General features: G+C 44.9%; 1 protein-coding gene across 1 annotated transcript; it reads right to left on the bottom strand.

Moving 5' to 3' along the window:
* Positions 1-1,045: 1,045 nt before the first annotated feature.
* Positions 1,046-6,170, bottom strand: LOC119403679 (TNF receptor-associated factor 6). Its single transcript, XM_037670589.2, has 2 exons — positions 5,820-6,170; positions 1,046-2,484 (listed from the first exon to the last, which is right to left on the bottom strand). Exons 1-2 carry the CDS (start codon positions 6,102-6,104, stop codon positions 1,279-1,281), a joined length of 1,491 nt encoding a protein of 496 aa, XP_037526517.2. The 5' UTR covers positions 6,105-6,170; the 3' UTR covers positions 1,046-1,278.
* Between the last annotated feature and the right edge of the window lie 7,504 nt (positions 6,171-13,674).

The following is a 13,674-nucleotide window of genomic DNA, read 5'->3' on the forward strand; positions in this document are numbered from 1 at the left end:
TTGCCGACAAGCGTACTGTCGTGAGAGTAACAATTACAGTAACGCGATACATACCAATACGCATGCGATCGGCGCACCGAATTTCCGTACACCCGCCTTTCTCTCACTCTGCGGCGCCAAGTTCCTTTCGTGAACCAAGCCGCTGTCACCGAAATCTGTAACTCGCAGAAGCTTCGCTGAAAAACTGGGAGGACGCTTGAGCTTCGCCTTCAAGAGTAGAACGCGATAGCGTAAGCGGACCTTCTTCGTATCGCCTTCTCAATCGCTAGCCTCGCTTCGCATCTTGGTGGACGCCTAAAATGTGCCGCAAGGAAAGAAACGTCTTTGCGCTTGTAAATTGGCCCTTTCCAACTATCCTAGAATGCCTAAGCAAGCACAGTTGCGTAGTGCCCTCTACGACGTAATTCTTCCTCTTCGAGTTGGCGAGGCACCCACCACGCGTCCGTAAGGCAATACGCGAACCTACGCAGCTGCTCACTTTGTTGATTCTGTTGCTGAAATTATATTTTATTATGCCTATGTGCTATGTATTTGGTGAGCTTTTAAACCAACCACTCGTGCGCATTTCACATGTTTGTTCGAATACAGATTACATGTGCTAATGACACTCCTCGTACTACATAACGTTTATATAGTGTTTTTTCCGAAGCAATATCGAGCACGGGGTGGCTTTGTGGTGGAATACCTGCTTGTGATTCAGAAATGCTGGGTTCGATTTCCTCCCGAACTGAAAATTTCTATTATTCTTTGCTTGAATCTATTCCGAACAATCTCTTTTTACGGCATCTATTACGGACAACGCTCATTTTTCGGTCACAACTAACGACACAGACGCGAGACGGGCTCTTTAACGCTACTGCGAAAAAATATATTGACCTACCGCAAATGGGTCAAAACTATTCTGGGCCATACAACGTGTAGCACGTATGTTTGTTCTTGTCTTTTTTTAATACTAGGTGCTAGCTAGCTGATACAACTTTAATGAGAACACCGCTAAGGGCACAGAGCCATCGAGGTGCGTTCTGTGCATTACTGAGCAGGAGCGTCAAAAACGGTCATAAATAATGATACAACAGATGTATGTGTTTTATTGGAACTTGTTCATCTATTGAAAAGCCGTTTCCGAAGTAATATGGCGCGACTAAGAGGCTATAGTATGCCTCAGTAATGTGGTCCTATAGATGTGCGAGTGCATACAGTACAATCAACACATTTCAGCCGGAAGCATTGTTATAAGTGTTTATAACACATACTTAATTGCATCTGTTTTCATTTGGCTCAGTTTCCCGAAACAAGCTCTAACACAACCTGAAGCTTGTTGTCCGCGACATATCCTTCCCGTTCGAGATCATCCAAGTTAAATGAACAATCAATGAAATATACTGCTGGATTACTTGCTTTATCGGGCTTTGCATAGTGCACAGGATTGTCTGCAGGGACTTTCTCCTTTCTCCATTCTTTGTTTTCAGACGGGTGTTTAATGGTCAACCGAACCTTTTCTTTGAACGGCCATTGAAGAACGTCGTCGATCATTCCCTTGTGCAGCTGAATGCGAAGATGCAGGTTAACATGCTGTCCCTGTCTTACAAAAGACACTCCTGGCGACAAGTGATAGCCAGACATGTACGTCTTTTCCTTCTCATACGCACAATATCCTACCGAAAAGGCGCTCTCCTTCAGTTCTTTCAATCCTTCTACAACGAACTCGTTTTGCTTAACACTGATTCTGCTTAGAGCTACAATTTTTTCAGAATTTATTACACATAGACTGGTTTCCTTTTCGCAGTCTTTTGCTTCAACAATCTTAGCAACACTTTCTGCGCAGTTGCTGCAGATTGCCCTCGTGGCGACCTCCAACTCTTTTCGAAGGCTATCCGTCAGTGCACCACTCTCACCGCTAAAAAGTTCTCTCAAGCCCGCTTTCAGAGTGTTTCCTGTCTCTTCTCTAAGTTGTTCCAAACTTCGCTCCATGCCTTCTTTCAGTGTTTCCTGTGAATTGTTTATTGTTCCTGCAAGCTGCTGCAACTTTTCACTGTGACCATTTAGAGTTTCATGAATTGCTTTCGTGGAGGATGCAACGCTGCCCAATGTACTAGTTCTCCTGGATATTTCTCGCAGTGTTTCTTTCACTGCGTCCATGCAATGTGAAATCTCATTAAGGCGGTTACTTTGGATGTCATTTCCATGCGTAAGGTGGTCTAGTCTCTCTTTCATTTCACCTACTCGTGTGTCTAGCTTTGCATTCAAAGCAATCATCTTTGCTTTTTCGCCAGTGGTGTTTGTCTGCGGATTCTCGGACGTCACAGGCATCACGTGATCCCTGCATTCGCTCTGCATATGCGCGCACACATTATTACAGCGTACGGCCATCGAACATCTCGGACAGAAAGTGGAGTGGTGGTCACAATCTTTGCAAAAGTGCTTGTTGAGTTCTGATGCAGGCAAAACAATGTCGCAGCCATGATCTTCGTTCCAGCATTTCACCTGAAAGAGAGAAAGTGAGCAACTTTTCAAGGATGTGTACATTTAGACAAAAGTTTACACTTTTTACTACCTCGAAATCATTCCTGTATAAAGCCGGGTTTTGCAATTAGCTTCCGGTTTTTCAACAGCGTATACATTAAGCAGATAAAAAAAAAGAGGCAACGATGGACAAAGCTGAATCACTGGACTTTATATAAACTCTTAATGGTCATTCTCCAACATACCATAGCAATACGATCGCGAAAATAAATTCACAATCTTTATGGTGAAAGCAGTAGTCAAGAAAAATCTTCACAAAGCGCAGAGTATTTTAGTCAGCTAAGCTGGGTTTAGTAGCGTTAAATAAACTGATGTTATGCTGCGCCAGCCTGTACGTAATAATATTTTGTTACCTTAGTGATGACGCTCACGTGACGCTGTTTGCTTGCGCTAAGGCCAAGTGCGCGGCCAAGCTGACAGCAATGACCAATGGAGTTCGATCAATAACGCACAATGACTGCAGAGAGGCCTAAATATTTTGTCTCCTAAAGGCGTACACATGTGTATAGTTTAAAATTGTTGCAATGATACCTCGGTTTGTCTAAGTAGGAATCTCAAACTCACTTCAGCTAGGGGGTCGCAGTCACAATATGTAGTCCTACAATGGCCGAGACAATGAGGTTGGTGGAGCGAGGGGGGATCAGCTAGAAGAAATTTGATCAAAATGTCATACCGCTGCCATTCGAAAGAACGTGTTTCCCGTAGCCCATGTATGGGTCATTTCTGCAGGGGATTTGACGTCAGGTTTCATAAAACATATCGATACTAATTTCAAGCCTGACTACAAGTTGGGCGCCGATACCGAAATATAGTTTTCTTTCCATGGCACTGTATTAACTCAGTGACCGCATAATGTGCCTCGCAAAAAAAAATTCTGGAGACCAGTTCCGTCTTTGTAGCTTAACCGACGAAAGCGTTATTAATTGCAATAGGTGAGAAAATAATGCGAGCACTATTTAGCGAACTCACAAAACATTATTCCGTGTGAAACCGCGGGCCGCAAGCAGTAGGTCCCCGGGCCGCATGTTAGACACCCCTGGTTTAAGGGTATCGGCTGTATGTCCAGTTATTAAATGAAAATGCAGGCCTATGTGCATAGCATTAGTGCCTAGCGCGTGTGCTTGTGCCCAGCGGCCGGGAAGCATTCACATAACTGCCGCATGAACACCTTCCCCAAAAAAGTTTGAGCACCAGATCGGCTGTCCCAGCTGTAGAGTAAAGCGTTTTGGTAGTCTAGTAAAGGCAGCATGCACTGCAGTACTTAAATCTGCGTTAAATAGCATGTTTCATCAAAAAGCTCTTGACGTTAGCTGGAGGATCATCTCCTAAAAGCAACATTTGGTGGATTATGTGTGTAGCGAGTACAGTACTCCAGCGCGGTCTCGTCGTGGTCTTTCGGTATATGACGAGGAACTAAAACATTTGTCACAGTTTGAGAGTTCCGCATCTCTGATTATGTTATGAGTGATGTGTATGTGTCCTATTCAAATCTGGTGTCCAGTGGCGTCAAGAATACTAATGGTACCAAAGTTATCGCGACGTTAAATACCTATGTGATGATGCCATAGAGTAGCTGACTGGGCTACTTGGTTATTCATACTGAAGTTCAACAGCGCCAAAAGAAAGAAAAAACTGGCACGGACAGCAGTGCTGTTCTACAACTGTTCCTGCAGATACATATGTGACGTTTTCATAAAAATAAAAAAAAAATTAGTTGGAAGCAGCGCTTGCCTTGTGTGTTTGCTGTCCGTGGCCGTATTTTCTGGGCTGTTCAACTTCAGGATGCTATAGAATCTAGATCACATATTTCAACGATTTCAATGTGGTTCACCGTACAATATAGTAAGTCAAGAGTAAACTAATCCACAATAATGATAAATATCGTATTTAATTGCATAATAATCTTAATAATTGCGTAATAGTTTTACTAGGAAAATTGACCTAATTTGAAGGTGTGAACAGTACGCGGGGCAGAAATTTCGCGAGAAAACTGAAGTTGCAGTTCGGCATTGGTACGATGGTTACCGTACGCATAACCGAAGAGTCAGGCTAACTAATGCCCAAATTTGCATAAAAGGCACACGTCCAGCTCGTTTTCATTGCATGAGCTGATTCACGTACATCCCGGAGCATGTGTGGTTTATCGTGAAAACCACAAGAAAAAAAAAGAGGGGGGTGATAAACCACCCTTTTCGGCATCTTCAATGCCCGTTATCTACGCCATATTAAAGCGATTTCAGCTGAAACTGCAGTGGGCCAAAGCTTCGCATTTTCGTTCCAACCAACCTCACACGAAATGGCTGCATCGGAAGACTGAAAAATAATAATGGTAACGGCAGGTGTAATGAAATTTGCCATGTATGCAAACCTCCATTTGTTTGTTGCTGCGGCGATTTGTGCTCTGCGGGTACCGGCGGAATGCTCGCGCTTTGCTCGCCTGTGGGCCCGAGAAAAACAGCTGGTCCTTCTTTGTTGGGCAACTATATGAGCGTCAACAGCGGCGAACGGGTGATTCAATTCCTTTTGACTAGCTCGAAACGGAAATCGCGCAGCGGCTTGCAGAGGGCCTAGCTCAACCCTTATTTGATCATATGCGGTGACTGAGAGGAAGCGCTATCAGGAGGCTCAGACGAGCCGTTGATCACGCCGGGCCAGAAAACAAAAACCAAAAATGTCGAGCGCGCTGAGCAGTTCGGCGCTGAATGGGCAATTTCGCGACAGCAAAGAAAAGCCCAATGTCGTCGATTCATGCACTGCATGTAGCAAAGCAAAGATTCGTGGATGACAACGTTGCCGATTCGTCTGCGCTCGTTCCTGCTAACTCTACGCGCGTCAGCGGGTTCTTGCTTTTTCGAGGTGCGGTGCGTCTAATGTCACCATTAGAGGAACGAGACAGGATAGTGCCGTCCTCGACTGCATGCTAAACAGCATTTAACGCCAGACGTGTGGGTTGTATGCAGCATAATGGCAAAACAGTGCAAAGCAAGGTGCCACCGCGGTATTTGAAGCACTGGCTAATTCGAAAAACGACGAACACGTGGCGTCATAACGGCAATAACCGCCATCGCCGCGACGGTAAGTTCGGGGTGCGATCATTACGCGGGAAGAAAACAAAAAATCTAATTTTGGTGACAGAATTCAGAGGTGCGGTTATTTTGGAATGAGTTGCGTGAAGAATGAATCAACATAGTTTTGGTTTCTATGATTTCTTTTTGCCCGGCTATTAATTGCCGGAATAATAATATTATACTCTGAATATTAGCGAAAAAGGCTTTATGTCATTTCGAAAATCTTACCTTCCGTTTGAGCACGTTCACCACAGGAAACTCCCTCCATTCGACGTCTTCCTCCAGGACTCTTTGACCATCGAGTGGGCAGCAGTGCCCTTCGTCATGGCGGCACTGTTCGTAGCAGTTCTTGCAGAAAATGTGTAGGCAAGGCAGGAAAGCGGTCACTCTGGTTACTAGGCCACACGCTTTACATATCCTGTGCGGCGGAATCGGTTCCACGAAATTCAACACTCTCCAATCCAATTCCTCAGAAAAACCGACCAAGGTGTACCGATGCCTCGGAGTAGGCATGGTGAATGCAGCAGCCGCCCGCTATCACAGTCGAGGCAACACCCACCGCTGAAATCTCGGAACGCTGTCGACAGTCTTTCCTAGCGGCCGTTTCCGTGGGTACTATCGCACTGATAGCGCTTCCGTGTGGCGGTCTGCCTCGGCAGATCACGCGCTCCTGTTGTCGAAAGGAAATGTTATCATGCCGGGACGGTACTGACAGCTAAAAAGCCCTTGCGTTCAAGGGCTCACCTTATGAAAGAAATTAGTTTAGGCATCCCTTAAGAAAAAAAAAATGTAAGAGCAAGAAATGTGTTCATAAGAAAGTTTTAAAGGATAAATACTTGTTAGCAGACTATTGCTTTCATCTCAATTCACATGATATAACCGCACAGTCGAACTTACCGCACCGGTCGTTTCAAAGCACTTTAATGCGCAACAATGATTTTTGATGTTTGCCTTTACGGGTATATTACAATCATTCGTATCTCAGGTGCCCGTGACGCTGCCGTAGAAGCATAAACACGCGTGTCTGTTTCTTATTAATTAGTCTTAGTTACGTTTTTTTAAATACCATTTTTTGTATGTATCAGGCATGCTGAAATTTAAGGATGGACCAGTAGAAAACATAGCGCTTAATGAACACACACTTAAGGCAAGGACAAGGATGGGCGCTGTCGATATACCGATATACTATAGTGCAGCAACAAACTACCTGGGAAGGCCGTGTAATGGGTATTGCAAATTAACGGCCCTGTACTACAGTTACAGAGCGGGCGCCAAAGAAAGGGAAGCGCAGCCCAGCAAGTACAAAAATTAGGTATACGCCTGAATTAGCCCTTGCACAATGAAGCGCCACATGTCATCATCAAGAATAAAATGATGTGACCAGGTCAGCAACTTCAAATATTTCAATTTCTGTCAACAATTGCGATACCACTGCAGGAAGCCACTCAAGAATAATGCATACTAGAGAAGAGGCCTTCGTCCCGCATAGCAGAAAGAGATAGGATGATGATGACAAGTACGATGATATTTGTATAGGTGCTGTTCCTGTTCACATAATTACCGACCCTACCACAGCAGAAACAATCATGGCAGCTTCGCACTAGTCATGTCAAGCCTGAAGGAAGAGCGGAGCTGGGTCGAATTCCTTGTTTCTTTTGTATTTCTATTTCTTTCTCTTTCTTGTATTTGTTTTGGATGCTTTCTATTTCTTTCTTTCTATTTCTGTCTTTCTCTTTCTATTTCTTTCCCTTTCTCGCTCTTTCTATCTGTATCTCTCTTTCTTCCTTTTTTTTCTTCCTCTCTGCTTCTCTCGCTCTCTTTTTTGTTTGTCTTTATTTCACTCTTGCTTTCTCGTTCTGTCATCCCCTCTGTTTTTTTTTCGTTTGGTGTCCGTTTCTTTTTTTGCTCTTTCTCTCTCTTTCTGTCTTTCTATTTTTTTGTATTGATTCCCTTCGTTTCTCTCTATTTTTCTCTTTCTTTCTACTCTTCATTTCCCTCTCTCTATTTCACTCTCTTTTTTTTCTCTCGTTCTGTCTCCGTATTTTCCTTTTTTGTCTCCGTCTCTTTCTTTCTCTCTCTCTCTCTCTTTACGTGTTTCACATGCTCCACTTCGTCGAGCAGAGCTGCACCTGCTGTACTCGGTACTAGGGCTTGCCCCAATTCCTGTGGCGCATAACCCCGTGTGGTTTTTTGTGGACACCAAAGTTTTTCCGGCTGGCTTAAACAGCTCCGATGTTAAAAGCACTCGCGACTCACAAAGGAAGCGCTTTCGGTGTTCGCAAGATACGCTATTTGAGGTGTTGGATGTGCTGGCTTCTTGTGCTCATTGGGACAGTGTCGCACTTATTATGGCGAACACATGCTACGGTTCACGCTACGAACGTTACTAGTTGCAAATTATAAAGAACAGCTCTTTAACATAGCGCAAATTACACTTAGTGAACTACGGAGAGTGTTTGTTGACATAACATCAAGCCTCGACTAAGAGCGAAGCTGCTCTTAGTCGAGGCTTTCCCGTCCGATGGCGTAGCGCTGATCCCTTGGCATCGCAATGTGGCGAGAGTGAGGCTCCGTAGGAAATGGAGGGCTGCGCCGTGCCGAGAGTGGCGAGGGTGCAGTTTCACGGATGAACCAATAAAAGGCGCGCCAGGAAGGAGGAGAGTGAGGCCTTGCGGAAACAGTGAACCAATGAGAGGCGCATCAAGAGGGCCGACAGTGAGGCTCAGCGGAGGATTTCAGCCGTTTTGAAAGAAGTGGGTCAGTGAGTGTCTCGGTGGAGTATAGAGAAGGACATTAGTTCTTTGTGAATTTGCCTTTTCATATTGGCCACGACTGCTCCCGAGAAAGAAGCGGCCTGACGTGAGCGTAAGCGAGTGCTGACGCGGGAACGGGCATGTCGTCGCCGAGCCAAACGCCATGTTAGCGCAGTTGGCTCGGCGAGAGAGGCCGAAGCTAAGCGCCAACGAAGGGAAGACTCGAAAAAAATATAAGTGCAGTGTAGCGTGATGAAGGAGGGGAATCAGCTTCGCTGCTTCGACATTGCTCGCGCCCTGGAACTGGCTTCATATTTTGTTTCAGAACCTTGCTGAAAAATGGTCACGTGGTTCTGGTGTTTAACAAATCTTTTTTTTGTTGAAAGAGTCTTATACGTAGCATGTGCAAGCGTTGCTATATTCCGGTCCGCGAGCCATGCACTGTATATGTAAATTTTATTTTTTGTCGCAATCACCATTATGCCGACGTGTGCATAGGGTGGGCAGGACACTCTCGAGCTGTTTTATCCAGCTGTTCTTTCCCTGGCCTCCCGCAACACTGCTTATACTATTGCGAATAAAGACAATTTAATTCGATAGAATACTTGAACAATGCCGCCTTCTTGTATGTTTAGTTAAAATGTACATCGTTCCATAAGGCTTTGTTTTATTAGTTTATTACCGCGACACCCATCAAGAGTCCATGTTGCAGAAATTCCGGTGTCTACATCGGTAGCGTTGGTTGCCACAGGACCCCTTATGCATTTGCATAAGATGACTCGTAGACAAATACCACATTCTTCTTCTTTTAACAGCAGAGTCGTTTAAGCTCGAGCTGTGGCCGTGCCGAACGTCAACAGAAATTTCCGCTCGGCGCGAAGCGAAGGGGGCCAATAGGGACATTGAGAGAGAAAGAAACAAGCTAAAGAATTAACCAGCTCCACTTCGCGGACACCGATGAAACAGCAAAGCTGGTGGTGTTCCCTTCGTCCGGCTAACGCATTTTTACGTTTTGCAAGTCTTTCAGATATGTTGTATCACGGCTCTTCAATAAAAACTCTTTGTTAAGCTTTCAGGTGGTAGCATAGCTTTATTGTATCTTGACCATGCCGCTCTTATACACAGGTTTACAAAGAAGCCTTCGCTTAAGATGCTCCGATATGTTGTATCGCTGCTCTTTATTAAAAACTCTTTGTTAAGCTTTGAGGTGGTAGTATAGCCGCCACCTATTAAAACCTCACAGCCTCACCTGACAGTTTTGTGTATGTGGTAACGCGCACGGGATTTGTTGGGCTAACTGTTGCCCCCTTCCTTTTTAGTGGAAGTTCTGTGTGGTGGGATTTACCCAATATCTGTGGCACATACCCGTTTTATGATGATGATAGATTTCTGATAGGCCACACTGATTTTTGTGGCACATGCCCGTTTGTTGGTCTCACTGTTGCCTTCATTTTTCGTGGACGAGTGGTGAGTAGTGGGATTTACCCAATGTCTGTGGCATACACGTTTATGGTGCCCACAAGCGTTACCACGGATCCCAGATATGGAAGGCTCGACCAACAACAGCTTAGCTGTTCCTGAAACAAAAGAAACTCAAAACAAACTTCCTTGGCGAGGCGCCATTAGCACCCGCGTACTCACGGTCCGACGGCGAGCGTCATAACCACTAGGCTATGCATCCACTTGCAGAACCTGCATTCATATTAAGGATTGTTGGGGTTTACGCCCGACAACCACTATAAGATTATGGGGAACGTCGTAATGAAGGGTTTCGGAAACTTCGACCAGCTGCGGTTCTATAACCCCTTCAGGCGCAACGTCCACATATGTGGACGCAACTTGTTTTTGCCAGTTTTTTGGACTAGTCGGAATGAAAGGGCAAGATACATTGCGCATAGCATCAATTGAACCTTCTGCATAGCCAACATGTCGTGACTTAACCTCAGTGTGGTAAGTATGACCATAACCGATCACTTTGGTGAAGGCACTACGATGTTCGACGGGTTGTTCGACGTGCCGCAGTCCAGGACCAACGTCACAAGTATTATTTTTCTCAGCACCAAATGAACAAAACCCAAAACAAATTGCGCATGCATTTTCAGCCAACAATTTCCTTATTCTTATATAAAAATGAAAGATGACTGACTGCAGTTTAATTAATTATTCAATTATCCTCTAATTAAGAATAATTAGCAAAACTCGCACAAAACAGCATATTACTTTTTCTTTCTTGGAATGTAATATTGAGTGCCTTAGCATTACGTTGTGCGAATTTGAGACATTTGCAGACAATGCATCATAATTCGCGCCTGAAGGGGATAATGGGCCCCAAGGTCTAATTACATAGGCCTCAAGAATTTTCGCCTCCATCGAAAACGTGGCCTCCGTGGCTGGGATTTCATCGGGCGACCTTCGGGTCAGTAGTCGAGCACCATCACCACTAGGCCACCGTGGCTGGTAACATGCACATATCGGAAGCATGTGATTGCGTTGAAGTATGAGTTCTAGAGGATATTGCTATGGGTGAGAGAAAGATACACTGAGAAAGAGAAAGAGCGACAGGAACAGGAAGAAACAGAGAGACAAAGGTGGTGAGAAAAAGACAGAAAAAGAAAGAGGGAGAGAGGAAGAAAGGGAGAGAGATACTGAAAGAAAGAAGTATTCAAGTTTCTCTCACATCACTAATTACATCGTTTCCTCTGTCGGTCACCGCCGTAATCCCAGAAAACAAGCTCTTCACCTGACGCTGTTTTGACACAGTGACACAGCAATGTTCATGGTAAGCATCTAACCTTACGTCTGGAAGAGGGCATAAAATAGACCACAAATAAAAACACAAAGAAACAGAAAATGTCACCGTAATGGTGGTAGAGTTCGTTACACAGAATTCATTACGCAGATTTATTGTAAATTGCATAAGTGCCATAAGAATGCTGGAGGGCATAAAAACGAGGGGTTTAAATTTACCTCACGTCGTGAAAACTAGCTATGCATTCAGGCGTAGTTCAATAACACAACACAAAGGAAGAATATTTGTCACCCAGAACAGTTCATTCGGTGTTTTATTGTATTCTTATGCTGCGTTTCACATATCAGGTGCAACGCTGTGGAGGCTAGTGAGACTTCTTGCAGTAGATGTGTTCGCATTACAAAATAGTTCTATGTTTTTACCGCCCAGAATCGATTTTCCTTTTCGCTCTTAGGCTTAGTATTAAATAAAGATGTTTCGTGCCTTTGAAATAAACAAACTCCGTTACACGGCTGTTCTCATATGGCTGGATGGTTTAGCACCTTGTTGTTTTCTTTTATTGATGTTTCGATTCCGCGCCGTCGCGAAACGTCGCGCGGAGGCTCGTGTGAGCGTTTACAATAAAACTCGACTACGGGAGGCGCCGAGTTATACATTTTGCTAATCGAACTTCTTGCTTCAACACACTCTAAGAAAAAAAAGAGTATGCGTGACTCTTTTCGGAGAGTTCTGACTTGCCACGTATAGGACTCTCTTTAAATAGTCACGGTGACTCTCTTGGTGGGTCAGGGTCGGCTCGCTCTAGGAGAGTCCCCTGACCCTCTAGGAAGAGTGCAAAGACTCTCATTTGAAGGATAACGTTACCACTTATAGGGAGTCAGACGACTCTTGCCGGTAACACTCCTACGGGGGTCAAGTGACCCACACCGAAGCGTCAAGCGACTCCACGAGTATTTTAAGCTACTCATTTGACCCTTGCTCTACTTTTGCGCGACTACTGTTAAAAATAGTGGAGTATCCATTTTAAGCGAGTCCAATATTACTTGCCCTTCTGCCCATCGACTGCAAAAAAAAGTTCAGTTTTAGCATTATTTTAATAAAACTCGTCAAAACAACACATATTTTACAGCAAAGTTATATAGAAAGCGCGAAAAGATGGTCTGTGAGTTCCAATTAAGAAGTTTGGGTATTCCTCATTTACATGCTTCTATGAGTATAACCAACTAAAATGTGTGACTGGTGTGCACAGTGTCATATGGTGCTAAATAAACAGCAGAAATCGCCATCATGTTTCCATATTTATTCCTTGTGATTAAGAATAAATCAAAAGGTGGTGACGGCTTGAGGCATCAGACTTGTGGCTTGCTAGGTTGTCGCTCCTGTCCAGCGTGAGCACCATGAAACACGGTATCTGAAAAGCAGAACGTGATATTATGATGAGAAAATTAAATTGCAGCAAAGGTTTGCAAAACCTACACAATAAGTGGTTCACACAGACATAATAAAGGCTAAAAACAAAACAACAGAGCACATCCTCCGGCAGTCAGGGGCATGCCGTGAGCGGTATTTGATCGCATGTTTTACAAACGTAACCCATCCTTAAATACTCAGATAAACAGATGCAAGAACGAGAGCCCGATCGACACTCAGCGCGTGCGTACGCCGTCAACGTCGAGATCAGACATGTCATACGCTAGAATTAGCGCACATAACTCCCACCATCACGTACCCTCACTCGATTCTGTTATAACGCCCAACGTCATCGCAGTGTATGCAAACCAGGAAAACAGCAAAGAGAAACGAGGGAAAAGAGTGCACGGCGGCGGCCGCCACAACGCGCGCCGGCGAAAGTCTAGAGCTTTTCCGCCTTACCGGCGAGGCGTGTCCAACTTGAATGACTCCCGCGTAAGTTCTGGAAGCCACCGTGCTATATCTGCACCTCAAGCTAACGTCTTTAAGCCAACAAAAACCATTATATATAGTGCGTCTGAGCGTTCTGTACACAGGCTTTCTTTTTCCACGTTCCCACGCGCGGAAGCACGCTGCACACTCAAGGTCGATGGAAATATAATGAAGTAGACTAAAGTGCATCTCAAAACGACATCTTGCACCTTCTGTAGTGCAGACAAAACGTGCGATCAGCAATAAATTACCCTCGATAATTGTTTGCATCGCTCACTTTATGAGAGCTTGTACAGCAACGCGCATAACATTGGTAACTCGTTAACTGACAGCTTTAGTTGGGCATCCGCAACAGCCCCGCGGACGCAGGCTGCTGTTGGAAATGGCTGGCAGATAACTTCAGCAAGGCTGCTGCTGACGCCCAGCTAAAGCTGTATAATTAGTGCCTACGAAAGCAGTACACTCACCGTTAACTGGCGCCCATTGTCGGTGTCTGCAGCTCCATGAATATTCCGCCCTCCAAGCGTCACTTCGTGCACGAAGCCGGCGTCAACACCACCGAAGACGCGCAACCAACGCAACCATGCAACGCATTCTAATAGACGAGGAGATTGAGTGACTGAGTCTAAGAGACTGAGACGACTGAGAGAGGAGAGCGGCGCGCCACCCCGGCGCCAAC

Source organism: Rhipicephalus sanguineus, chromosome 8 (genome assembly GCF_013339695.2).
Source record: "Rhipicephalus sanguineus isolate Rsan-2018 chromosome 8, BIME_Rsan_1.4, whole genome shotgun sequence".
NCBI lineage: Eukaryota > Metazoa > Arthropoda > Arachnida > Ixodida > Ixodidae > Rhipicephalus > Rhipicephalus sanguineus.